Source organism: Cebidichthys violaceus, unplaced genomic scaffold (genome assembly GCF_023349555.1).
Source record: "Cebidichthys violaceus isolate CVI_PGR_0920_01 unplaced genomic scaffold, fCebVio1.0.p SCAF_19, whole genome shotgun sequence".
In the NCBI taxonomy this organism is placed as follows: Eukaryota; Metazoa; Chordata; class Actinopteri; order Perciformes; family Stichaeidae; genus Cebidichthys; species Cebidichthys violaceus.
Window position 1 is genome coordinate 1,443,260 of NW_027176361.1, and position 27,019 is coordinate 1,470,278.

The 27,019-nt window shown below is 44.0% G+C and overlaps 4 protein-coding genes across 6 annotated transcripts; 3 read left to right on the forward strand and 1 right to left on the reverse strand.

The window, feature by feature from the left end:
* The first annotated feature begins 2,676 nt into the window (after positions 1-2,676).
* On the forward strand, positions 2,677-7,912 carry LOC137874404 (zinc finger protein 431-like). 3 transcript variants are annotated; one of them, XM_068713068.1, is made up of 5 exons: positions 2,677-2,885; positions 4,464-4,606; positions 4,998-5,525; positions 5,658-5,762; positions 5,871-7,912. In XM_068713068.1, the coding sequence occupies exons 2-5, from the start codon at positions 4,492-4,494 to the stop codon at positions 7,127-7,129; spliced, it is 2,007 nt and encodes a 668-aa protein (XP_068569169.1). In that variant the 5' UTR covers positions 2,677-2,885; positions 4,464-4,491; the 3' UTR covers positions 7,130-7,912. The 3 variants fall into 3 exon arrangements, with proteins under 3 accessions (XP_068569169.1, XP_068569168.1, XP_068569167.1); XM_068713067.1 differs by having other exon boundaries at positions 4,431-4,606; positions 5,658-7,912; XM_068713066.1 differs by having other exon boundaries at positions 5,658-7,912.
* Positions 7,913-8,648: 736 nt separating this feature from the next.
* fga (fibrinogen alpha chain) lies at positions 8,649-15,621 on the forward strand. Its single transcript, XM_068713069.1, has 8 exons — positions 8,649-8,757; positions 9,604-9,708; positions 10,174-10,357; positions 10,594-10,739; positions 10,942-11,040; positions 11,564-11,719; positions 12,708-13,308; positions 14,621-15,621. The coding sequence occupies exons 1-8, from the start codon at positions 8,701-8,703 to the stop codon at positions 15,319-15,321; spliced, it is 2,049 nt and encodes a 682-aa protein (XP_068569170.1). The 5' UTR covers positions 8,649-8,700; the 3' UTR covers positions 15,322-15,621.
* A 1,388-nt stretch (positions 15,622-17,009) lies between these two features.
* Positions 17,010-20,123, forward strand: LOC137874438 (fibrinogen alpha chain). Its single transcript, XM_068713120.1, has 4 exons — positions 17,010-17,128; positions 17,937-18,094; positions 18,177-18,322; positions 18,777-20,123. Exons 1-4 carry the CDS (start codon positions 17,037-17,039, stop codon positions 19,110-19,112), a joined length of 732 nt encoding a protein of 243 aa, XP_068569221.1. The 5' UTR covers positions 17,010-17,036; the 3' UTR covers positions 19,113-20,123.
* Positions 20,124-20,356: 233 nt separating this feature from the next.
* On the reverse strand, positions 20,357-26,341 carry fgb (fibrinogen beta chain). The gene is made up of 13 exons (XM_068713084.1): positions 26,184-26,341; positions 25,375-25,398; positions 25,170-25,276; positions 24,563-24,665; positions 24,063-24,131; positions 23,810-23,924; positions 23,132-23,238; positions 22,786-22,900; positions 22,540-22,659; positions 22,293-22,415; positions 22,057-22,151; positions 21,182-21,372; positions 20,357-20,983 (listed from the first exon to the last, which is right to left on the reverse strand). The coding sequence occupies exons 1-13, from the start codon at positions 26,268-26,270 to the stop codon at positions 20,752-20,754; spliced, it is 1,488 nt and encodes a 495-aa protein (XP_068569185.1). The 5' UTR covers positions 26,271-26,341; the 3' UTR covers positions 20,357-20,751.
* Between the last annotated feature and the right edge of the window lie 678 nt (positions 26,342-27,019).

Here is a 27,019-nt window from a genome sequence, read left to right on the forward strand (position 1 = left end):
AGACTTCTATACAACCAGAGGAGTCGCCCCCTGGTGGACACTAGAGAGAAGTAGAGTCATTTTAGACTAGACTTCTATATAACCAGAGGAGTCGCCCCCTGGTGGACACTAGAGAGAAGTAGAGTCATTTTAGACTAGACTTCTATACAACCAGAGGAGTCGCCCCCTGGTGGACACTAGAGAGAAGTAGAGTCACTTTAGACTAGACTTCTATACAGCACAGCTGCAGGCCGGTGTACGGCTCCAGTGATTCTGCGTTGTACATCAGACCGTTATCAATGAGAAGAGATAAGAATTGGAAACGACAACTTTGTTCATTTGAGGCTCGCAAACCAACAACATCAGTAACATCTGCTTCAAAGGGACTTCAGAAATGTCTGTCTTCAAACGAGTGAACAATCAAAGCATTCCGCCTGTGGATTCCTGTGTGTGTGTGTGTGTGTGTGTGTGTGTGTGTGTGTGTGTGTGTGTGTGTGTGTGTGTGTACTATTACACATTGATTGTTCAAGTCTTTATCTGCTATCAGCCTGACAACCCGCGGGGTTTCTCTTATTTCCGAGGCTCAGAATCTATTTCAGGCGTCTTTTCATCTCCACACGTGTGACGAAAGCTTCCGTCAGAAAAAGAAACCAAAACATTTGATTCTTCATGTTCTCATTTAAAATCTCATCATTAATAAACCGTTCACTCAAAACAGATTGTGTTGAAAACATTAAACTGTGAACTCCTCATGAAACTATGACGTCATGATTGATTCTCTGAGTGAACTTCAGGAAGTGAACACAGAGAGGAGAGGAGAGGAGAGGAGAGGAGAGAGGAGAGAGGAGAGGAGAGAGGAGAGAGGAGAGGAGAGAGGAGAGGAGAGAGGAGAGAGGAGAGGTTGTGAATAACTTCATATTCATAACATGAAGAGACTTGGTAACACTTGGAACAATGTTGGATATTTAGATTTCATTGTTTTCCAATTTCTGTAAAATAAATGATCAATGAAATTCAACATTATTTTGTTGTGATGAATGATGTCATCATAACTGTGTTGTTCTAGTTCTCTGCTTCTAGTCGTGATGGTTCTGGTTCATAGATGAAGATGTGACAAGAACTAAAACTAAAACCTAAACCTTCATGAAGCTGAAGAGAGAACCAGCGATCACAAGGCTCCATCTAGTGGTGGTGGTGTGAACGACACAGAGAGGAGCACAGAGAGGAGCACAGAGAGGAGCACAGAGAGGAGCACAGGGAGGAGCTCAGAGAGGAGCACAGGGAGGAGCACAGAGAGGAGCACAGGGAGGAGCACAGAGAGGAGCACAGAGAGGAGCACAGTGAGGAGCTCAGAGAGGAGCACAGGGAGGAGCTCAGAGAGGAGCACAGGGAGGAGCACAGAGAGGAGCACAGGGAGGAGCACAGAGAGGAGCACAGAGAGGAGCACAGGGAGGAGCTCAGAGAGGAGCACAGGGAGGAGCACAGGGAGGAGCTCAGAGAGGAGCACAGAGAGGAGCACAGGGAGGAGCACAGAGAGGAGCACAGAGAGGAGCACAGAGAGGAGCACAGGGAGGAGCACAGAGAGGAGCACAGAGAGGAGCACAGTGAGGAGCACAGGGAGGAGCACAGGGAGGAGCACAGAGAGGACCACAGGGAGGAGCACGCACAGGGAGGAGCACAGAGAGGAGCACAGGGAGGAGCACAGGAAGGAGCACAGGGAGGAGCACAGTGAGGAGCTCAGAGAGGAGCACAGGGAGGAGCACAGAGAGGAGCACAGAGAGGAGCTCAGAGAGGAGCACAGGGAGGAGCACAGTGAGGAGCACTACGGTTCATTGATGAATACATGATGTCTTTGTGTCAATGCTCCTCAACGTCTCCTCTTTGTGCTCCTTCAGACTTCTACTGCACCACATCTCAGAGGATCTCCTTCGTTCTCCTCCTTCCTTCTCCTCCTCCCTCCTCCTCCTTCCTCTCCTCCTCCTTCCTTATTCTCCTCCTCCTTCCTCCTCCTCCCTTCCTCTCCTCCTCCTCCCTCCTCCTCCTCCTCCTCCTCCTCCTCCTGCTCCTCGTTACATGTATGTGATACATATATTTTAACACATTTAAATGAGCTCCATGTTGAATCATCCACTCATTTAAAGTGATGAAGACATTAAATATTAATATTAATAATGAACAATCACTGGGGAATGTAACTAAGTACATTTACTCAAATGTACCTAAGTACATTTTTGAGGTACTTTATACCTCTACTCCGCTACATCTCAGAGAGAAGTAAAGTACTTTTTACTGCAGTATATGTTTTAATAACTTAAGTTACTGTGATTAATATTCATAATCTGATGAGTACGCAGGACTTTTACTTCTAAGTGTTTATACTGTGGTATTACTTCGTTTACTTCTAGATCTGAGTACTTCTTCCACCACTAATAATACGATTATTATTTTAAGATAATTAAGAAGTAATTTAAAGGTTTTCAACGTTTCTAATGAATAAGATAAAGTCAAATAAAACCGGTAGAGAGCGTAGGGAAAAACGCGTATTGTCCTATTTTTGTCCTAGCCGAGGTGCCGTCTACTCGTAAACAAGCGACACAGCGATTGGCGCCAATTCTCTAAAAGAATCCGCCTCCTCCTCCATTTCCTCTGCGCCCATTGGTTGACCAGACGTGTCCGTCACATAAACCCGGAAGAAAACAAGCACGTCGGTAATTCACCCAACGCTCCTCTTCTGCGTCTCTTTCGTACGTTCAGAACCGTTTTCATCCGGTTCTTCATGAACAGACGGGTTCAGAACCACGGAGCCCGAAGACACGAGCGGACATGAATGCAAAGATCAAATGAAGCGGAGCTTCGTCTGCTGCCGTTTAGCTCGAACCCGGAAGTAGAGACTCTACGTCCGTTGGGTAAGTTGTGAGGACGTTTCTCTATGTGTACTTCAGTGTACTTCAGTGTACTGTCGTTTACTTCAGTGTACTTCAGTGTACTGTGTCAAAAACAACAACTTTAACCGGAACAGAAGGAAGACAGACTTCTCCTTCCTCCTTCTCCTCCTTCTCCTTCCTCCTCCTTCCTTCTTCTCCTTCCTCCTTCCTCCATCTACTCCTTCTTCCTTCTTCTCCTCCTTCTCCTTCCTTCTTCTCCTTTCTCTTCCTCCCTCCTCCTCCCTTCTCCTCCTCCTCTTCCTCCCTTCTTCTCTTCCTCCCTCCTCCTCCTCCCTTTCCTTCTTCTTCTCCTTTTTTCTTCTTCCTTCTTCTCCTTCCTCTTTCTCCTCCTCCTCCTTCTCCTCCTTTCTGTAGATGAACCTCCTTCTCCTCTGTCTGTAGATGAACCTCCTCCTCTGTCTGTAGATGAACCACCTCCTCCTCTGTCTGTAGATGAACCTCCTCCTCTGTCTGTAGATGAACCTCCTTCTTCTCCTCCTCTGTCTGTAGATGAACCTCCTCCTCTGTCTGTAGATGAACTTCCTTCTTCTCCTCTGTCTGTAGATGAACCTCCTCCTCATCCTCTTCTGTCTGTAGATGAACCTCCTCCTCTGTCTGTAGATGAACTTCCTTCTTCTCCTCTGTCTGTAGATGAACCTCCTCCTCATCCTCTTCTGTCTGTAGATGAACCTCCTCCTCTGTCTGTAGATGAACTTCCTTCTTCTCCTCTGTCTGTAGATGAACCTCCTCCTCCTCCTCTTCTGTCTGTAGATGAACCTCCTCTTCCATCTGTAGATGAACCTCCTCCTCCGTCTGTAGATGAACCTCCTCTGTCTGTAGATGAACCTCCTCCTCCTCCTCTTCTGTCTGTAGATGAACCTCCTCCTCTGTCTGTAGATGAACCTCCACCTCCTCCTCTGTCTGTAGATGAACCTCCTCCTCTTCTGTCTGTAGATGAACCTCCTCCTCTTCTGTCTGTAGATGAACCTCCTCCTCTGTCTGTAGATGAACCTCCACCTCCTCCTCTGTCTGTAGATGAACCTCCTCCTCTTCTGTCTGTAGATGAACCTCCTCCTCTGTCTGTAGATGAACCTCCACCTCCTCCTCTGTCTGTAGATGAACCTCCTCCTCTGTCTGTAGATGAACCTCCACCTCCTCCTCTGTCTGTAGATGAACCTCCTCCTCTGTCTGTAGATGAACCTCCACCTCCTCCTCTGTCTGTAGATGAACCTCCTCCTCTGTCTGTAGATGAACCTCCTCCTCTTCTGTCTGTAGATGAACCTCCTCCTCCTCTGTCTGTAGATGAACCTCCACCTCCTCTGTCTGTAGATGAACCTCCTCCTCTGTCTGTAGATGAACCTCCTCCTCTTCTGTCTGTAGATGAACCTCCTCCTCCTCTGTCTGTAGATGAACCTCCTCCTCCTCCTCCGTCTGTAGATGAACCTCCTCCTCCTCTGTCTGTAGATGAACCTCCTCCTCCTCTTACGTCTGTAGCTGAACCTCCTCCTCCTCCTCTTACGTCTGTAGCTGAACCTCCTCCTCCTCCTCTTCCGTCTGTAGATGAACCTCCTCCTCCGTTGAAGACATCATGTCGTCTCCCAGCAGCTCGTCTCTGCTCGTCTTCAAGCGTCTGTCTGTCCGTCTGGTGGACTGTCTGAAGACACCAGCTGACTCCAGACCAGCTGTGAGGCCGGAGCCAGGAGGTGAGCAGAAACATGACGTCACACATTTACCTGAAGTCTACAGACCTCCTCAGTCACCTGATCACTGTCACATGGGGGGGGGGGGGGGGGGTAGTAAACAACAATACTCAAGTTTTACTGTTGTTACTGAGATTTTAACTTTACTTTACTAGACATCCTCCCTTCTCCTCCTTCCTTCTTCTCCTCATCCCTTCTTCTCCTCCATCTCCTCCTCCCTTCTCCTCCATCTCCTCCTTGCTTCTTCTCCTCTTCCTCCTCAGAGGGAGGAGGAGTCAGTGGAGCTTTGATGGTCCCTCTGTGATTCATGAACATGTTTTGTTCATTTCTTTCATATTAAGCTCTTTTTTTAAAGTGTGAGTTGTGCTTCATGAATCCTCTTTCCTTCCCTCAGGCTCCTCGGTCGACCCCTCTGCCCTCGCTCTGAGGGGGCTCTCCCTCCGCCTGGTGGACCGCATGAAGCCTCCAGGACTCAACGGGCAGCCGGTCCACGCGGCAGCGGAGCAGAGTCACGTCGGCATCAAGGTGGAGCTCAAGGAGGAGGTGGGCGACTACTTTGAGAACCCGGAGCCGGACCGGTACGCGGACCATTGCGGCGCCGACGCCGGAGCGCCGATCAACCTGTTTAAAGTGGAGGTGGAGGACTCTGAAGACCCCGGCTGGGGGGGAGCCAGAACCAAAGGAACCGATGAACTGCAGCAGAGTCGCGTGGCTTCAGAGGGGACCCTGTTGGTGTTTCAGGAGGACGGCGGCGGCGTCTCGGACCGGGTGACGTGGCTCATACAGGACTACCAACTGTCGGGGTCCCTCAGAGACGCCACGCTCGGGGACCCGGAGGAACGTCGGCAGGAAGCAGAATCACAAAACGTCTCCACGCCGGAGGAACCTGAAGCTGTAGAAGCCTCCGAGCCGGGAGGTGGAGGTAAAGGTTTCTACTTATTCTCCAACAACCAGCTGGAACAAGTTCGTTTCTGCCTTTTCTAAACTGGATTTGAACACGTGTGTCTTGTGTTTCTCCTTTTTCCGTGTCTTGACTCGACCGATGAAAACAAAGCGGCGTCCGAACGCCGACGTCTCCCCTGCGAGGATTGTGGGAAATCCTTCGCGAAGAGGAGCAACCTCACCAGACACCGGTCGCACCACTGCGGCGCGAAAAGAGGTACGACGAGTCAGGCGGAGCAGGAGGCGATCGCAGAGAAACCGTCAAGTTTAACCGTGCGTTCTTTTTCCTTTCTCTCTCTCTCGACGCGACCGATGAAAAACAAAGCGGAGAAGAAGAACCAGAAGGAAGCAGCGTCCGAACGCCGACGTCTCCCCTGCGAGGATTGTGGGAGATCCTTCTCGAAGAGGAGCCACCTCACCAGACACCAGCTGCGCCACTGCGGCGCGACGACATGTACGGCGAGCCCGCTAGAGTCAGAGCCGGAGACGCATTCGTGCAACGAGTGCAGCCTGACTTTCCGCACTGGACGCCACCTGAGGCTGCATGTGCGCCGCGAGCACCGCGGCGGTAGAGAACAGACCGAGGAGGCTCCGCGAGAGAGACGCCACGCCTGCGAGCAGTGCGACAAGAGCTTCTACTTGCTGCACACCCTCCGGCAGCACCTCCTCACCCACACGGGGGAGAGGTGTCACAGCTGCGAGGTGTGCGGGAAGCAGTTTGGGAGGGAGGGCACTCTGAAGCTGCACCAGCTCACCCACACGGGGGAGAAAGCGTTCACGTGCGAGCAGTGTGGCAAGAGCTGCGCCAGGAAGGGGGACCTCAAAATCCACATGCTCAGCCACTCCGAGGAGAGACCGCACGGCTGCAGCCGCTGCGCCAAAAGCTTCAAGCACCTGGCGAAGCTGAAGCAGCACGAGCGGGTTCACACGGGCGAGAAGCCGTACCAGTGCGAGCTGTGCCCGAAGCGCTTCAGGGTCCAGATGTCTCTGGCGGCGCACCTGTACACCCACTCGGGGGAGAAACCCTTCAAGTGCAACATGTGCCCCAAGGCCTTCAGCGGCAGGAACAACTTGAAGAAGCACAAGATGATACACACGGGGGAGAAACCGTACCGCTGCTCGTACTGCGCCAAGGGCTGCCGGCTCCTGCAGCACCTGATCGTCCACGAGCGCGGCCACACGGGCGAGCGGCCGTACACCTGCGACGCCTGCGGGAAGGGTTACACCAACCAGTCGGCGCTGAAAACACACCGGTCCACGCACGAGGAGAGACCGCCGAGCCGGGACATCGCAGAGCCGGCGCCGCCGGCTCCCGAGACGCCGGAGAAACCGCACCGCTGCTCCCAGTGCGGCAAGTCCTTCACCCAGGCCGTGAGCCTGAAGAAACACTGGCTGATCCACTCGGGGGAGAAACCGTATGACTGTAAAGAGTGCGGGAAGCGGTTCAACGACAAGAGCAACCTCGCCAAACACGCGCGCATTCACACGGGAGAGAAGCCCTTTAAGTGTGAACGCTGTCAGAAGGGCTTCAGGCTGCTGCAGCACCTCTCGAGCCACCGACTCACACACGACAAGAAACGGTAGAGACTGTGGAGCTCAGGTTGTCGGTTGGATCCTCCTGTCCACGTGCCCTCGGGCTAGACATTGAACCTCTTGGTCTAAAATCTCTGTCTAAATATGAAGCCACGAACAGCAACAAAACTAAATCCACCAACAAACTCCTCTAAAACTCAAATGTCCAACACAAACTTTGTTTTATTTATAACGTGTGGGTATCGGTGAGGTGGGGTGCCTGCGCAACAGTACCCAACACAGCCACAGCCTGTTTGGGGGTTCAGGGTTTGTTTAGTTAGAATGAAGTGACTCAATCAATGAACCTTACATTGGTGAGAGGCAGGTTTTTGTTTGTTTTTGGACAGAGCCATGCTAGCTTGTTTCTCCAGTTTTCATGCTAAGCAAATTAGCCAGCTGCTAGCATTAGCTTCATATTCAACCCACGTGACCTGAGTTTGGATCTTCTCAGCTGTTTAACTTCCTAACACGAGCTCTAAGCTCTTATTATACATCATTGAAAATAATAATGACTAGATTTGTTTTAATCCACAAAAATACAACCTTTTATTTCCAAATCATTTTATTGTGTTTTTTATGAAGAATAAACTCTTTAAATTACTTTAACAAAGTAAAAGTATAACATTTCATATTTTTGATGGTTTTCTGACTTCAGTGCGGTTGAAGTGATTTTTGGGTCGGTGGTGATAAATAAATATTCTGGATCCTTGTAGACCAGCTGCTGTAATCAAACAACAAAGAGATCTGTATCTGTTGATATGGTTCATCAATAAATCATGTTTGTTTTGTCATTAATCTATTCACGTCTCCTCCTCTCTCCTCTCCTCTCCTTTTTTTTTTTTTTTACAATCAAACATTCTTAATCGGCTTCTTTAATTCTTCTTCTTCTATCAGCCGGTCGTTTTTAGCTGTGTACTGCTTCCTTCTCTGTCCCAGTATCTGTGCAGCTTTAAACAGCGTTGGGGCCACTAGGTGGCGCTGCTGCTGCTGCTGCTGCTGCTGCTGCTGCTGCTGCATTCTGCTCAGCGGTCTCCAGCTCGTCACATCTAAACTAATCGCTTCGAGTTCGTCTGAGGTCCAGATCTCCTCATGATGTGCGGGGATGTCGTGAAGACTTTGATCTCAGCGTTTGAGCAGAACAACGTCGTGACCGCGATGAGAATGTGAGATATTAATAATATATTCCAGCTTTAATGACGATGTTTCTTCTTGCGTGTATTTATTTAGTTGTCTTTGAGAAGCTTCTGTCCTTACGACCCACACTTCATGTCACAGTAGCACGTTCATCAGAATGCTTGTGAAGTAAACAGGTATTTGTCATCAGTGGCTCGTAATTGTTCTGCTCTCAGAGCCGTTTGTCCCTGTTTGCTTTGAGAAAACATTTGTATCAGATGCCAGTAAATCCTGCAGTGAGTGAGCTGCGTTTGAGAACACACGGTACAAAATAAGCAAATAAAACCGCCTCCGCCTCGACTTTGACCTGACGAGTCACAGTTTCGTCAGATTGAACTCGAGAGGCTTCAAAATGAGACGACGGCGACGACGGAGAAACATTCAGCAGCCGGAGAACGACGACAACGAAGATGCAGAGACTCAACCTACTCGTCTGCCTCGGGGCCATTTGTGCGGCTTCATCTCTGGTGAGTAACGTTTAAATACATCGGAACATTTCACAAACACTCACAGAGCTCTCGTTGAACAATCAGTCATTTTGAATCTGTTTTTGTATGATTTCAACTTTAATATTATTACCTGCTTTGTGTTACTTGATGTAATCGTTTTCTGCCCCGTTTAGCTGTTTCTAATAAATAAATGACTCGATAAATTAACTAATATGCCTTTAAATGTACCAGAAATAATATTGAAAATAAAAAATAGTCGTTAATTAATCCATAAAATGTAACAATTTGAAATTTCTGTTTTACTTGACTTTATTGTTTATATACCTTTGCATTAATTCCCCCATTTATCTAATCTTCTATTTAATTGTCCCATTTATTTATTTATTTTTGTTAAATTAAAAAATAAAAGTAGATTTATTTTAAATAGATTTTTTAATTAATTCATTTTTAAATATTAATTTATGTCTTAATTATTTATCTGCAATATTATTCATAGTGATAATATTATGTACGTAAATATACTAGTTTTCACATTCAAGCTCAGATGATTAAATCATTTTATTTCTGTAATTTAATTTATTAGTATATACAACATACTTTCAATATAACTATATATATATATATATATATATATATATATATATATATATATATCATAGATGCAGTAAAATTATATTTTTTGTAAATATATTATTATATAACGTTGGTAACTCGTCAACTCCGAACAGACTTAAACATAAGTCATCTCTAAATATAATAGTGTTATATGTATACATAACGCTCACGGTACTCCGAAACTAAACTAAACTAAACTAAACTAGAAAAGAATCCTAAAATAAATGTCACTGTTGTGTTCGTCTCCAGGCCGCCGTGTTGGACCCCAGAGGAGCCCGACCGGTGGAGCAAGGCACCAGATCGGACAAATGTGCCCCTGAGAAGGAGTGGCCTTTCTGCACAGACGACCAATGGGTAACCACTCTATCCCAAATCTTATCCTCTGGGTTTCTCTTCTGTATTTGTTCTTCCTGTTTAGCGCTCGTAAACAATGTTGCTAGCTAGTACTTGCTAGTACTTGCTACTAGCTAGTTTTTCATTTGATGTATGAAGTATGTTGCAAACAAGTATTGGTATTTTACAGAGAGAGATGTTTCTTGTAAAGAAGAACGTCCAGTTTGAACACATTTAGCAATATAGTAGAGCAAGCACATTTAAAGTCTCTATTTTAGTTTTTTATCACAAAAGAAATGCCAACTCTCGCTGGAATGACTTAAGTTTCAGATATTACACAAATATGTTTGTCATTCATCTGGTTGGTTCCTTTTAGAAGCTCTCTGGGTTTTCTTTCTTGACGTTTTCCTCTCTTGGTTGTTGTACTTTATTTCATGCATCAATAACGGACTAAGCGTCTCCATCTCCCCCCGTCCCCCCCATCAGGGCCCTAAGTGTCCGTCGGGCTGCAGGATCCAGGGTCTGTTGGACCGGTTCGACCACGGCGCTCTGAAGAAGATCGAGAAGATCCGCAGCCTCCTGGAGCAGAACAGGGCCAAGCACCGCTCCGCCGACCAGGTGACCAAACAGACCTACGACTACCTGAAGGACAAACTCACCATCGACGCCGGTCAGTCTTCTTCTTCTCATCCGAACGTATAAACCTTCCTTCTCCTCAACTTTTTAATGATCGGTGTCATCATAAGTGTGTTATTCTGCACTAAAGACATGTTCTAGTTCTCTCTAAAGGGATTACCGGTGGGGACATAAACATTATGTTGAATATAGACGGAGGCTTCTTACTAGAATCTATATTATACGTGAAGTTAATATCAAGTGCTCTGTCCGCATACATTTCTCCACCAGGTAACGATAACAGCTACTACGACCTGGCCCAGAGTCTGCGTCAGAGAATCACAGACATGAAGATCAAGATCGACCGGCAGCTGGGGATCCTCGGAGCCCTGAAGGACCGGATCAAAGACCAGGTGGTGGAGATGCAAAGGCTGGAGGTACGGAGACACGGCAGGGACAAAAAACACACACGTTTACGCTCAGCTGACATTGTAATAACAAACCTAGTTAGCTTTAGCAGGAGATGAGCTCTAATTTCTCCTAAAATATACATTTCCATGGCAGAATACTGTGCAACAAACGTTTTTTAACGTGAACAAACAGGAAGCATTCATTCCGACTCTCTGTCTCCTCTGTCAGGTGGATATCGACATTAAGCTCCGTTCCTGCAAAGGATCCTGTCAAAGCTACACCGCGTACGAGGTGGACCACGAGAGCTACGTGGCACTGGAGAAACAGGTGAGAACACACACACACACACACACACACACACACACACACACACACACACACACACACACACACACACACACACACACACAGGTAACGTAGAAACATTACCTGAAGTTCAACTCGAGGAACCACATTTAGTTCCTGGACCCCCAAAGAGGGTAAACTAATGCATCCAAAACAAAGTAACATGATGATTTAAAATCCATTATTGGTCTGATCTGCCCGATTCTTGGAAAAAGTCTTAATCTTACACCTCGAAAAGACATTTAAATGTGTCGTATTAATGTTAAGTATATTAAGCTGTATGTATAAGTGAGTAAAAAAACCTGCCAACGGTAAATTAAAAGACGTGGTAAGTTATTGTATAGCTTTTTAAAAAGTCAGAATCTCATTTTCTTATAAGTTGTGTGTTTTGAGAGACGCTTCGTCAGGTTTCTCTCACTCGCAGATGGATTTCTCACCCAGTTTTAATAAATCTTGACCCCAAAAATCATGTTTGGCATTATCCACTTTCTCTCCCTGTCTCCAGGTCAACCAGCTGGACTCCCATTCGGCCCAGAACATCGAGTCCGTGGGGACGCTGTACGTGATGAAGAGCAGGCCGCTGAAGGACACCGTTGTGAACAACCTCCACAAGTCCAAGGACCTGGACGGCGGACAGCAGAGAGAAAACATGTTCCCCGATGTGAGGGTCTCTTTGTGTTGGTTTACCTCATCTTTCCTTTCCCACGTTATCCCTCGCTACGTGATACCTGCCGTGAATTATGGGTAATAGCTTTCACTGAACCGACGTCTGCAAGAGTTAGCGGGAATGCAGCGTCTTCCTTTTCCTTTTTGAGATCTTTTGGGACATAAATGAACTCAAGCTGTCGCACCTTAAGCTTGATAATGTGCGTTCTACCACCGAGGGAAGGGAGGGAAATCTCTATTTTCTTATTTGGCTCATTGTTTCTGTTGCTATCGACCGAAGTGATCGTGAAGGGAGGCACCTTTTTGTTAAGACGGGTGGAACTGAAGAACTGTCTCAAAGTCCCACATCACCTAGCTAGCACTAAGCTAACATAACGTCTGTTACTGCTATCTGAATCCTTCTTCTCTAGGTCTTCCTCCCATTATCACTTAAGATATGACCATAGACTGTATTTAAGAAGTGGACGTAGTCATTGTAATGTCATTCATTGGTTTGTGGACTGACGTTTTGAAGCCTCTAGTTCGGCGATTTCGCCGTCGCCATGTTTTTTTGCGTTTTCAACCAGTGTACAGGAAGTGATCATATCTGGACTGAGGAGGAGCGACGTAGAGACGCCGTATACGTCTCTGGTAGAGACCTGTCAATCACCATGTAGCCCCGCCCCTAAAGCACGCCCCTAAATGGACCATAATTTACTAAATGAACATCATGCTGTATTGAAGACAAAGACAAAGTACTTTTTGTTGAATCGTAATCAAGAATGCAGTTGAGTTGTATGGGAACGGAATTATTTCCCCAATACTTGCCAACTCTCGCAGATGCTGCTTCAGTGAAAAGCTGGAATAATTGGAGGTCCAGTCTATAATTCACACTAATATAACATGGATATCATCACTTCTCCTTAAACACACCTTACACCGTCTCTCCTAGAACCATACAAACGCGTGCTTGAGTTCTTCTTCTTCTTCTTCTTCTTTCTCAGGTGCAGATGGTCGAGTTGGTGCTCGAGCAGGAGGGCTCCAGGTCATCCCCGGCAACCATCTCCAAGGTCTCAGGTACTACGTACTCTCAGTCTACACCCTCACCGGGGTCTTCCTCCTCCTCCTCCTCCTCCTCCTCATCTAAATCCATCACCGAGCTCGGGGGCGATTTCTTTGACGCGGGCGGCGGCCTCGGCCAGCCCAGCACAAGCCACGTTTCCACCAAAACCGTCACCTGCACCAAGAGCGTCAGGAGGACCATCGTCCACACGAAGGACGGGCCGGTGGAGAAGATGGAGGAGGTGATGGAGGGAGGCCCAGAGTGCCAAGCCATGGCGGACCGCACCAAGGGAGGGATGGGCTCTTTGTTCCCTGGCTTCACATCCTCTTCCTCGTCGTCGTCCTCCTCCTCCTCTTCTTCTTCTTTGACCAAGACCGCCCACAGCAGCGGCACCAAGGGAAGCCACTTAGATCTGCCGGATCTATTTGGCGATGACCTCGGCCTTTTTGGGGCGGCCGATGCCGACGATGACCTCCCCGATTTCCACGCCCGGAGTGTGAAGAGCGTGCATACCAAGCGGCACGCCGATTATGTAGGAAAAGGTACCGAAACATCCGACCTGCACTGAAAATCTTCACGGCCCGGAACGGCACACTCAGCTAGACGGCGTGCGTTAGCATCAGCTAGCTAGCCTTATGTACCAAAAAACAGGAAGTGAACACAGTAATTGCCATTGTTTGTCGCTAGAGCTTAAAGATTTTCACAATCAGTATTGTTAGTTGAGGTATTTTGGGTCATTGAGTAGAAAAAAGACAATTATGCACTTAATGCTGTGTTCACACAAATCAAATTTCCGAGCTACTCGTTTGATTGCGATATCATTTGTGTTTATTCGCGTCATTCGCCCTAGTCGCGCCGACGTCTAGCGTCTGCGTGTTGACGTTCCATCATTTAGGGCTGAAATAACCACTGTTTCTGCGTTTTACATGTTGTGGAAGTCCCAGATATCCAGGAAACTGAACGTCGTCTTGTCTGGGTTCACAACATCATCCGGAGGCGCTCCGTAAATTTGATCGAGTTGTATTCATTTTAATTTGCAAGACACACGTCAGCTGGTTTACTACAGCTGTGTGAACCCAAAATAAACAGATTCAGCTGTGATTTAATTGCAATAAACAAATAAAAGTGATGCCGAAATAACTACATAAAGATGCCGGATGCTAACATTGTAGCTGCTCCATCAACACTCAAAATAAGACATAGTTTTGTCCGGTCTCTCTATTAATATTAAGTATCGTAAAGATCTGGGTGAACTACGGCAACATTTTTTACGTCGAGACGTCAGTGATGCCAGGAGGAGAATCTCAATGCTGATTGGCTTTAACGATTGAGGCAAATTTTGCGTATTCGCGTTAATCGCCTCAATTGCGCCGCCCGCCGCAATTTTGCGTCCATTCGCTGCTATTCGCGTCTTTCCATTGATTTGTCTGTAATCTCGTAGCGTGTAAAATTTTTGTCGCGTTTGGTGTGAACACAGCATAAGCGCTGTTTTTGCTTTGTAACGAGACAAACATTTTAAATAATTTGGAGAGGAATTCTTGATATTTCAAATGCAGACGTAGTAATAGTACATTTAAGTTGTTTCTGCTCGTTCCCACAGCCACAGAACAGATGTAACAGATGGAAAGTAGCCATTACCCTTTTGAGATTTCTGTACATCCTTGACAAATACATTTAATAAATTTAACATTTAAGACCAAATTTGCCAAACAGAATCCCCCTCACACCAAGAGTCATCAAACAACAATGGGTTTCCCTGGAAAGTAACCGTTTTTATCACTGCAGTAGCATTTCAGCATAGCCCGTCCCAAGCTAACTAGTGGCCCGCGGTGTGCCCCCCCTCTCTGTCCGCAGATTGTGTTGAGGCCCACCAGAACCACCTGAAAGGGGAAGCGAATGGCCTGTTTAAGATCAAACCCGGCGGCACGGACTCCGCACGGGTAGTGGAGGTTTACTGCCAGCAGGAGGGGCTAATGGGCGGGTGGTTGTTAGTCCAGCAAAGAGAGAGTGGCGCGCTCGGCTTCAACCGTTCCTGGGCAGAGTACCGCGACGGGTTCGGCTCGGTCGACGCCGGGGGCAAGGGGGAGTTCTGGCTGGGCAACCAGAACCTCCACCTGTTGACGAATCAGGGCGAGAGCATGCTGAAGGTAGAGGTGGAGGATTGGGAAGGGGGCGTGGCCGGCGCAGAGTACACGATCAGGGTCGGCCCGGAGGAGGAGGGGTACCCGCTGCACGTGTCCGGGTACACCGGGGATGCCGGCGACGCCCTGGCGACGCCCAACTCCAACACGGCGTCCCACACGGGGATGAAATTCAGCACCTTCGACAGAGACAACGACAAGTGGGAGGAGAGTTGCGCGGAGATTTACGGGGGCGGGTGGTGGTACAACAACTGCCAGTCAGCCAACCTGAACGGGATTTATTATAGAGGCACGTACGAGCCGGAGAAAAACACGCCGTACGAAGTCGAAAACGGAGTCGTGTGGGTGACGTATAAACCGGCCAATTACAGCCTGAAAACCGTCAGGATGTTTATCCGACCGTCTGCGTTTTAATAGGACATGCAGAAAGTATGATCCAGTCACATAAAATATTCACTTTCCTGTATTTAAAACCAAAGAAACAAGAGCCTGAAAACTAAAAAAAACATCAAAGCTGCTTTCAGACCTTCAGACTATCGATCTGTTGGTAAATCATTCAGCGTCGGTGTGTCACCATGTGTGCGTTTGTTGTGTAAATGTCACTGACCTGTTTATCTCACCAGTGTTCTTGGAACGAGACCCGATGTTGCCAAACTTGTGTACGGAGCAACGACTGAACTTTCCTCACTCAATAAAGATTCAGTGTTCACTTCAGCCGCTGTGGTTTGTGCCGTTATTTAACAGCAGATCATTTACTTTATGTGGGAAATGTTTGTATTAAAAGACAATTGAAATGTGTTATTACAAAGTTTAAAAAACCATCATAATACAAAACATATTAGAAAGGTTACCTTCCTACAAGTGACTATAGAATCAATCATATTTAATGTAAAGTGACTACAAAATGATTTTGATGCTTTATACATAAAACAAATAGTGGCTTTTTTGAACATTTAATTTTAATTAAATGTTACATTTTTAAAAATGTTTTATTTAATTTTAATTTAATATCAATGTAAAAACTTGACATCTGTTGACATATAAATACATTTTGATTTGACATATTCAGACTTTAAAATTGTCAAAATTACCAAATTTAGCCAACTGTGGAAACATCAAACACGTCAGCAGATGTTTTACTTCAACAGCAAAGCAGAGCAGTTTAACCCTTCACATACTCACGTACATATAGTTATTATTTCTGACAGAAATGAGGACATTTCTTATTTATTTTGAACGGTTTAATAATGTTTACATTTCACTGTGACTGAAATCTTCCTGTGAATAGAATCATAATATAAAATAAATTCTTATAAATGCGTTTCATGCGTCATATTTATCATATATATTGTATTTTTGAAAAGAGCATTTTATATTCAGCAGCATACATTTGTCAAAATGTGTCCCAACATGGAAAAAAAAAGTTTGTTATTGCAATCAGTTTTACATTATGTCACATTTAACACATTTATTTGCCGTGTTTGAGATATATTTGGAATAAACAATGATGTTGATTCATGTTCATTTTGCCGTCTGGTTGACTGTTTTAGTTTTGTTATAAATGAAGAGAAATCTCAGACCCCCCTGTTGACGCTCTATTCATGCATCCTGTTTAAATACTAGCTGATTACACACAGCAGCATTTCATTTCATATTCCTTTTTATTGCATGATTTGCTTTAATGCACATTATTAAAGAAAAACAAACGACTTGCTACACAGAGAGCCAGGAGCCCTGAGGGTCCACGGTTAATCCAGCCTGGTGTTTAAGGCACTCAGAGTTCCTTTCTCCCAGTTATAATTACACTGTGAGGAAAAAAATGTAATAAAAATCACAAGTAGATGAAGGATTCATCCCATGTTGACAAGAACAAATCATTAAAAGCAGTTGGAGAGACGGATGTAAGATGATTTTTTTTTGTATTTTAGGTGTTAATCTTGTTAGAAATCGTTGTGTTTTTAAGCAAGACGACCTCAACATGAGACCTTTGTCCTCTCTGACACTACTCACCCTCTATCTCTGCAACGCCGCTGTTTGATTTAGAGCTCAGTTTAAAGTGGACTGACCTCAGTTCTGTTTGTTTGCTCGTTTGTCTGCAGTTTGTTCGAGGCTGAAGCAGCAGAATCAAGATGGCCGACAGCCCTCCGGTCACAGCCAGACACACAGGAAGCAACGCTGTCGAGCGACGGCGGGCGTTCCTCTGTGTTCGGACGACGACTGGGTGAGAAACATCACTGTTACACACAAGATCTATCGCTATCCTGAGAGCAAAAAGTCTTCCTGTTCTTCATTTCCCAGAGTGCTTCTCTAGAGCTGAGACTACATTTGACTTTCTTACTAGGTTTAATGACTTTTGGAGTCCAGCGACTTTCTTTGGAAAAGAGACGCTCTTCAGTTTGATCATTTTAAACTCCACTGATAGATTTAAAAATGGGTGAACCCACACTCTCAGATATACTACTACTACTATTACTACTACTACTGCTACTGAAGAACTAGAGTAATACTACAATACTACTACCGAAGAACTACAGTAATACTATTGAATTACTATAGTTATACTACAGTAATACTGCTTAGCCATATAAACGTAAAGATGATGGTGTGTCAGTGTTGTGTTAGCATCTTGTGCTACCCTCTAATAAAGCTGTTAATGCAGCTTTAAGACGATTAGAAGTGAACTCATCGTTTGGATTCAGTACTGCTCGATACTTTCAGAGAGATGGCAGCACTTTGCTGGGCTCGTCAGTTGGGTCATTTTTAAACTCTAGCATACTCTTAGCATTAACCCAAGCCAAGATCTTTTCCTTAACCTAACCAAGTAGTTTTGTTGCCCGAACCGAAAGTTGTTTTGTTTGAATTCACAACGTGTTAGGTTTGGTGTGGCCCGTCTGAAGCACCAGAATGGTGGCAATAACCACTGAGAACGCCCATTCAATCGGCTGATAGCATTCAAAATGGCAACACCCACACACTAGTGCTCCTTGTGCTCCTCTCTGAAAGGTTTCTAAATGCCCCTCTGGCTGCAGACTCCAGGGTTTGATCTCGCAGACGGACAGCAAGGTGGAGAGGAAACTGAGGAAGGCGTGTAAGGCGGCAAAGATGTACGAAGACGCCGCTGAGAAGTCCATGACGGCGATGACGCACATCTACAGCCACAACCGGAGAATCATCGTCAACAGATACAGTAAGACTGATGTGTTCATGTATTCTGGAAGACGGGGATGACTAAAGTACTGCTGGCTGATTAACACAGTATTCGTCTCCAGCGTCGGAGCTGAGGTTGGTGGAACACGCCGAAGGATTGAGGAGCAACCTCACGTCCCTACGGAGACGGTCGTCCCGGCTGTCGCTGCAACTCGAGGAGCTGAGCACCGACGTCCAGAGACAAATGGAGGACATGTACCGAACAGAGGTGAGACCAGACGAGAGGTCGTTTGCCCCTCAGCATCTACGGAGCGCTTTAGCACCTTTTAGCTCTTTGTTTTGGTTTATCGGCAGCGTTACTGCTCCGGTTCACTCTCGGCCAACACACGCTACCTGCTCAGCAGCTAACAGCAGAAGCTCACAGTTAGAGACGAGCTGGTGAACGTAGTGGAGCATTTAGCAGCTAGAGAGACAGATGTTTCCCTCGGGAGGTGGTGGAGACCAAAAACAGAGCTAAAAGAGAGAGAAGTGGACAAACTCAAAGCAATACTACTGAGGAACTTGCTACCATCTAAAATATCTGTTGATGCTGCTTTAAGAAGAGTAAAAATGAAATCAGACTTATTGTGTGATATCACATGAACTCATATACGGTATATACTTTGTTCTAATAACACAGAAGTCCACCTCATTGACTCTACAGTGTTGTTGTTCGTCTCCAGGTGGACATTGACATGAAGCTGCGAGCCTGCTCCGGGTCCTGCCGGTTGGTGTTGCCGCTCAGCGTCGATCACCTCAGCTATCAAACGCTTCGGGCCGACGTGGATCAGGTGGACGAGACTCTCAGCCGGAGGAGGAAGGCCGCTCCGCCTCCCAAAGACATCCCACGCATGAAGCTGCAGCCTGTAGACGTAGGCCCGGCTCCGTCCCCAGAGTACAGGACCATCCCGACGGTGCGGAGAGAACTGTTGACCCAGTTTGAGGACATCGGGCAGAACCGGGTCGTTGTGGAGGAGCTGCTGGAGGCTCTCCACCCTGCAGAGCTGAGGCAGGTTTGACGGCTCACGGTGGAAGTAAATAATGTGTGTTTTTCTTTGAAACTTTGTTTTTAAAGGTCCTCTTCCAATAAACACAATCACTGATTCTAGTTCTGTTTGTTTACAGCACCACGCCCCCTTTAAACGTGCACGCTCTCTATTACTGTCACAACCTTCAACTTGTTCTGTTGTGTTTTAAAGGGAAAGTTTGTAGTCAGCCAAAGATTTACTTGATTTAAAATGTTTTACCTTTTTAGATGAAATATTAACGTATATATTTCTCTGGTTCTGCTCACTCTGATTTATTTATAGACTTTGCTATTTTTGATGATCTGTAGTCATTAATTACTATTTATGTCATACTATACTGTATATTATTACTGTTGATATACATTATACTGTAACATATGTTATAAACATACTACCCTGTATTATTATTATCACTTACATTACTATAATACCTTACAGTGTATTCTATACCATGTAAATATGAAGAAATGTTAACCACATCATATACAATATTCTATTTTGCTATATTAATACAGACAACACAAGTATCATTACTTAATCACAGTACACATTCTGGTGTACACTGTTTACATAAATACTAGTTTTATATACCTTTTATTTTATGTATTGTTATTTTTATTTTTACGTCTATTTAGCTATTTCTTATTTCTGTTTTTGTGCTTCTGTAAAGCTCCTCTGGGGATCAATAAAGGTTTATTTTATCTTATACGATCTTAAATTACCTTATCTTATCTTATCTTAAACCTTATCATATCTGACATTATTTTATCTTATATTATCTTTGAATATATTATCTTAAATTACCTTATCTTAAATGCTCTTATCCTAAATTATATTAAATCATCTTTAGTTATCTTATCTGTTCAGTAACTACACACGTTTGAATATGAATGCATGTAAAACACACTGAACAGTCTTTTCTGTTTGTATCGACCTCACTGCGTGTTTTTTATTTGTATTATTCACAGATCAGTTAATAAAAAGCACAGTTCCCTCCGCTCACTCTTGTCTCATGTTGCTTTATTTTTATTAAGTAGTTGCTTGTCGAACGCTTCCATTGATCAGCACTCATGTGGTGAGTTCTTATTTTCTCTTTGCATATTTCTTCATGATACGTTTAAAAAAAAAAAAATCATTTTCACAGGCTGGAGCATGAAGGAGCTTCAGCGGTGAATACATTTTCTTCTCTACGGCCCCTGAAGTGCAGTGAAAAAACAAAACAAGCAGACAGAAAGTATGTTCCTCAATGTGTTTATTGAGTAGTGGAGGACAGCAGTAGTCCTAGTAGCGCACACTGAAGACGACACACATCGCAAGAGAGATCACGACACATTCACTCACAAACAGTTTCTCTTTCATCTGTAGACGTGACGAGTTTCTCTGACGTCAAATTCTCATTTCACTTTCTTCTGAAGTTAAAGCATTATTTTGTTAAAACAGTTGTGTGTAAACGTGCGTGTCCATCAACACAAAGGTTGCAGCTAAAATAAAGGACACAGGAATATTAGTCAACGCTACAAAGAGTTGTGAAGCTTTTCTAGTGGCTCTAGTTGGGGCCCCATTTACTTTGGTGTCTTTTATTTTGGCGGTTTCCTGTATGTGCTACGTGTGTGCGTGCTCTCCAACGCGACTAGCTCGGGACAAAGTACGGCCTGATCTTCATGCTTATGGCCTTCAGCGAATACCAGCTCCCCTTCCAGTTCATCCACACCATGCCGTCGTCGGTGCCGTGCTTGGCCATTTGGCGCGTGTAGGCTCCGCCCATGTAGTATCGGCCGTTGGGATTGGCCGAGTGGCAGCGGTTGTACCACCAGCCGCCGCCGTCCTCCCTGGCACACTGTTTGGAGGGATCCCCGGGGACCCTGGTTCAGGGAAACAGGGACAGAGAAATGTGTTTGGCAATGGCGTGTTATGCGTTAGCAACAACTAGCTGTTGATTTCTTCAAACCCCACTATGGTGTGTCTTTATTAAGAGTTAGTCAGCCGGTTTGTTTGAAGGACTTGTTGGTTAACTGAATTGCCAGTGTTTTGGGTTTTGTCGCCAGCAGCAGGACACTTACCAGTTGTCGTTGTCTCTGTCGTAGGTGCTGAACATCATGCTGTTGTGAATGGTCATCGTGCGGTTTTCACCGAACAGTTCAGAGGAGCCCTCCAGTAAACCGTTGCCGGCGTTGCCGGAATAACTGTTGACCGCCAGCAAGTAGTTGGCCGTCTCTGTCATGACGGTGAACTGGCGATACTGGGCATGGACCTACATGAAAGGTTGAGGAGTTGGAATTAAATTATCCAAAATACTAAATATATTAGTTAAGCAATAATGAAACGTTGGTTAATATTAGAACGAAGACTTTTATTTCCACTATTCAATGACGTCTTTATTACTGTCTTACGACAGAATACTGACTCTTTAATATTTACTAGGACAAAATATACTATGATTTTATATGTTGTTATTGACAACTTGCAAAAACTTTCATTCACAATATTTTTACGACATATTATACAATGACTTCTTTATAAAAAATAATGTACCACGTACTATACAATGGCATTTACACATTTTTCATTATACTATACTCAGATTTTTTTTTTTTTACTTTTTTTGACTATACTATACTTTACTATACTATGACTATGAAATTTGTTATACAATTTTAGTGATTTATTTCACTGAAACTACATTTTTATTTAGTTGTGTTTTTTTTTTTTGTCCTTAAATTTGTATTTTAACCGTCTAAAATCCAAAAGATTTCTACTTTACTATCAGAAAATATTAAGAAAAGCAGCAAATTCCTACATTTTAGAACCAAAAACCTGAGAAAGTTTGGAATTTTTGCTTAAAAAATGACTCAAACCATTCCAAAAATATTTGCAGATAAACTTTCTGTTGATCACTTAATACTTTCTGCTGTAAATAGACATGTAGAGGACTCACTTTGGTTCCTGTCCAGTCCTCCATCTCAATGAGAACCTCAGTGGGGCCCATCTTGGTTATTTGACTAATACGATCATTGCCCAGCCAGTGTTCACCTGTCAGGTGACGGAGGAGAAAGGTATGCTAGTACTACCGAACTAAATTCTACTCAAGTACAGTTCTTGAGTAAATGTACTCAGTTACTTCCCACCAATGGCTTCCACTCCCTTCAGCCTCTCGTGGTATAAAAGTCTTACCTGCAGTCTCACAGTGACCCTTGCCAGCATCGAAGGCGGTGTTGCCGAAACCGCGCCGATATTCGTCCCAGCGTCGGCCGAAGTCGACACTGCCATCAAGCCTGTTCTGGATGAGAACCCATCCTGGGGGGTGGGGGGAGGTCTCTTTTAAACACAGATTCCTCAACCAAAGGCCCAACATATCCACGGTATTAACAAACTAATAAAAAATGAAAGTTTAGGTGGCCTAACTGAGTTCTACTCTCACCTCCGTTCTGAGTGGTCTGATCACAGAAGACCTTGTATGGAGGTAAGAAGGCGTCGGGCTGGATGAAGTACATCTGGGAGTCTTTTCCTCCACGACGATAGATGTCCTCACACTCCTTACCTGAATCACACAGGAGAACAAGTTCAGTTACTTTTGTGTTCTACCAAAAACGACAAGATTGGCGGTAGCAGAAGTTGCCGCCTGCATATATTGAACATTGAGACCTCTACGGGTCACCACACTTACCAGACACCACCGGTATGGGACAGCTGGTCTTGCACGGTTCATTGCACTCCTCTCTCTGGCCCTGGATGGCCTTCTCCAGCTTCTGGATCTTCAGCCGGATCTTGTCCAGGACCCCCTGCAGCCACACAGCACACAGTATACAGTACATTACATCAGGGGGTATTTGCAGTCTTTAAGCTTGGATACACTAGATTAGTATATTGTATTTCTTTTTGTTTCAGTCTTTCTCTGCAATAGATTCAAGCTCATCATGTATTTCTCTCCAAGATGATGCTTTACTGACAGCTAAAAACAAGACACATTTCTGAGACATGACATTAATAGAAGAGTGTCAGCTCTTATTCACCTGTAGCACTCTGATGCTGGAGGGGAAGGTGGTGTCCACCGTCTCCTTGATGTAGGCGTGTTGTTCCTCCACCCGATCAGTGTACTGACTGACCACCCTGCTGTTGTCTGAGATAGGCAGAGAAACAACTCAGAGGAGGTGCACAAGGGAAGAATTCGAAATGTTTGAATTGTACAAAACCATTGAAGTGCAAAATAATGTTTAAAATTATGTTAAACTACGTTTGTATTATTATGTTCAACTTATTATGTGGGAGTTTCAGAGAAAGATTGGAAAGAGGGACCAATGTTGAAAACGTTGTTAAACTGGGCGTCAGTCATCTTTCATTTATTCATGACTAGTGCTTCATGCTCTTAGATGCTTGTTTAAAGGAAATGTACTTATGACTTCTGGTGACTAGTAGTTCTTTTGATTACCAATGTTGATGCACTTATTGTAAGTCGCTTTGGATAAAAGCGTCTGCTAAATGACTGTAATGTAATGTAATGACTACTAACATTATCATTACAGTTTTACCGAAAGAAGAACAACACGTTCAGAAGAGCATTGAAGGCTCTTGTTTTATTGTAAACTATTCAAAACGATCCTGATTGGTTGAACCTTGACTTGCGGATCCATTCTGCACTTCGTAAACCATAATTTACCGACATTATCCGGCTGATCTTGAGTCAGACTCACCGCCGATGATTCGCTGCCTCTCCCTCAGGGAGTTGGAAATGCTGTTGACGTAGTTGTAGACGGTGTTGGAGGATCGGGACAAATCCTCCACCTGAGGCTTGAGTTCATTAATGCTCTGTGAAGAAAAAAGATGGATGCAACAGGAAGTCAATATGACAGCAAATGAATTCCATGCATTTTGTCCACGCAGCCAACGTATCCTTCCATATTCTCTCATTGCTGAGATAACTATAAGATGTAGTTCAGTTTGTACCGTCTTGACGTTCCTCTCTTGCTTCAGCAGCATGGTCTTCAGCTCGCAGCCAGTGGGACACAAAACACCCTGATGGACGAGAGAATCTCCAGTTAGTTGTCTGTGAATCAGTGGCTAAAAGAAGGGAGGCAGCCATTGACTTCCTTCTATCCATGAACAGATTTATGGATGAAAATGAGCTGGAAGATATCAAACCTGCTCCAGACAGGTGAACCAATGTCAATGTAATGTTTTTATTGGTTCAAACAAAGGGCTTTTTTACCTCTTAAACGCCCCAAGAAGAAAGAGTTACATACGTGCATCATAATCATCTTGATGTATAGTATTTTGAATACCAAAGTTCAAGTTTCTGCCTTTTGTTTCTTTCCTGAAATGAACTGTAAACCTGGAACAAAGGCGTCTACAAACGTGCGCTGATGCTTTTGACATCAGAGCAGAAACATGTGACACACAAACATGTGACACGGGTGGTTGGGTGATCGTGTGCCGCGTCCTCCTACCATCTCCTCTGCGGCATGCGTGCATCCTCCTTCATCCGGCTGCTTCTCCTTCTCCTGCAACTGCTGTCCTCCGACTGGAGCTGGGGTGGGCCGGCCGCGATACCTGCGACGAAAAAGCAAATGGATGCTTCACCAAAAGAAATATAATAAGAATAATCTACTGGATCTGCAACAATGGAGCATATTTTATAAACTCACCACATATTCATTTTGAAAAACTATAACTCCTAAAAAAGTGTATTGAAGTGAAAAGTATATCACAATATTTGCCTCTGAAATGAAGTATAAAGTACTCTAAAATGGAAATTGATCTAACAGCTGTAGTTTTCAATAGTTTACAATCAAATCATATACTCACCTTCTAAATGGTAATAGATTAAATCACATAAAAATATATTAAATACATTCATATTAGTTTAACCATTAAAATAAAACATTAATGCATCAGGAATGATATTAAAACGTATGAAATAACTTCTGATACTTTCAGTAAATGTTGCTGCTGTTTCTGTAGTTTTTAAAATGCAATACCCCTAATGTTAAATATGTATACATCTATATGATCGTGTCTGTTATTTCTGTCTCAGGTGTCCGTGTTTGAGCGTACCTCGCGCCGCTACTGATCGGGGGCGGGGCATAGCGGTTACGGGTGTAGCTGTCCCCGCCCCTTGTTAGTGGACGGTGACCACGAACGTCGACGGTCCCGGCTTTAGTCTGAAGGGAGACAAGAGGAAACAGGACGTGAGGAAGGAATACAAAATATATCAAAAATAAATGTAATTCACGATACAAATCAAGCATTTTCTACTTACTGTTTCATTCTTTGAAGACGACACCTTGTTGTCCAAAGATAAAAGAAAAATGTTGTGACATATTAGAAGATTAAAATCCATCTAATCTGATGATGAAAATAAAGCTGTGACATCTTAGATGATGCAGTGTCATATATAAACACTAAAAACAATTGAATCACAAAATAAGCGGCTGAAAGCGTAAAATGCCTTTTTAATAGTGAATAGATTTAGTGTTGCACAAAAAAATCTGTATTGAATATGCTCTTGACAGAATATCTGACATATTAAGGGGAGAAACTCTAAGAACATTAACTAACATATCATCATGATTACTTACACAAAGACATTTTGTATTAAATTACAATCTGAAATGTTAAATATGCAAATGAGGCATTATCTAATGGTAACTTTTATGAGAAATCTACAGACGGAAATATAGTACAATATATATATATATAGTAAAATATAAGTTTTCTTTCCACTAATCTGAAAGAAGACACGTTTTCACCTTAAAAATAACAATTAATTAATTAATTAATAACAATTATAATGACTATAATGAATAATAGTACTAACAACATAATACAAGAAGAGACAGTGGAAATGAATACATTTTGTCATATTTTTTCTTGATCGAGTTTACATTGTATATAATAGTTTTTTTTTTTAAAGATCCATATAATTAATTAAAACAATTAATTAACATGGTTTGATTCATTAATTTCATTTCATTTTTTTGTAATTATTTTTTAAATTATAATTCCACTACACGGTAACATTGAATTATTAGGATGTGGACCATGATCTCATTGAAGGGAAACACTCACCGTATCGTAGTCGTCATATTCCAGATTGTCCTGAGCCCAGGCGGCGGACACACACAGACACACACACACACACAGCAGCGTCCTCATCGTGATGAAGTTTCTCTTCTCAAATCCTCGTCTTCGGTGCTCCTTCACTCCTTCTCTCTGGCCCTGACATGTGATTCTACCCGCTATTTATCCTCCGGGGTCCACTTATTATTGATCTGCTGAAAAAAAAAGAACAGTCAATATCTGCCGAGGACAGTTTACCCAAACCTGAGTCACCGCTGCTCACGGTCAGCCTGCTGGTGGAGGGACAAAAGGGCAAAAGGACTGAAGGCTTTACTGATAACTCTGAATGTGTTGATGTGTGTACGAGTCCAATAATAACCTTTTAAAATATTTTAACTCATGTTAATCGTTTTGACGTGTGGTTACACAATACCTTTTACATTTAGCATCACCACAGTGTAGTAATACTCCTGGATTTGAAATTCTACTTGATTAAAAAAGTATTACCAGCAGTACTCTCTTTCCAAATTGTTAAATTACATACATTTTTGTACACAAAATTATATACAATATTTGTACAACAAAATCATATTTTTTTCAGTGACTTCAGGGGCTCTACTGTTTTTTTTTACACATTCATTATTCTTCTTATATATTATATATTCTTATATATTCTTATTCTTGACCTCATTTAAAAACCAGCAGAGCTTCACACAAATCAGCAACATAACTGACCTGTGACGATGCATCATATTTCATAAACTGATCGCATGTTTTGAATGTAAAATCAATGTAACGAGTAAATACAGCAGTATGACATGTAAGAAAGTAGAACTAAGGTAGCA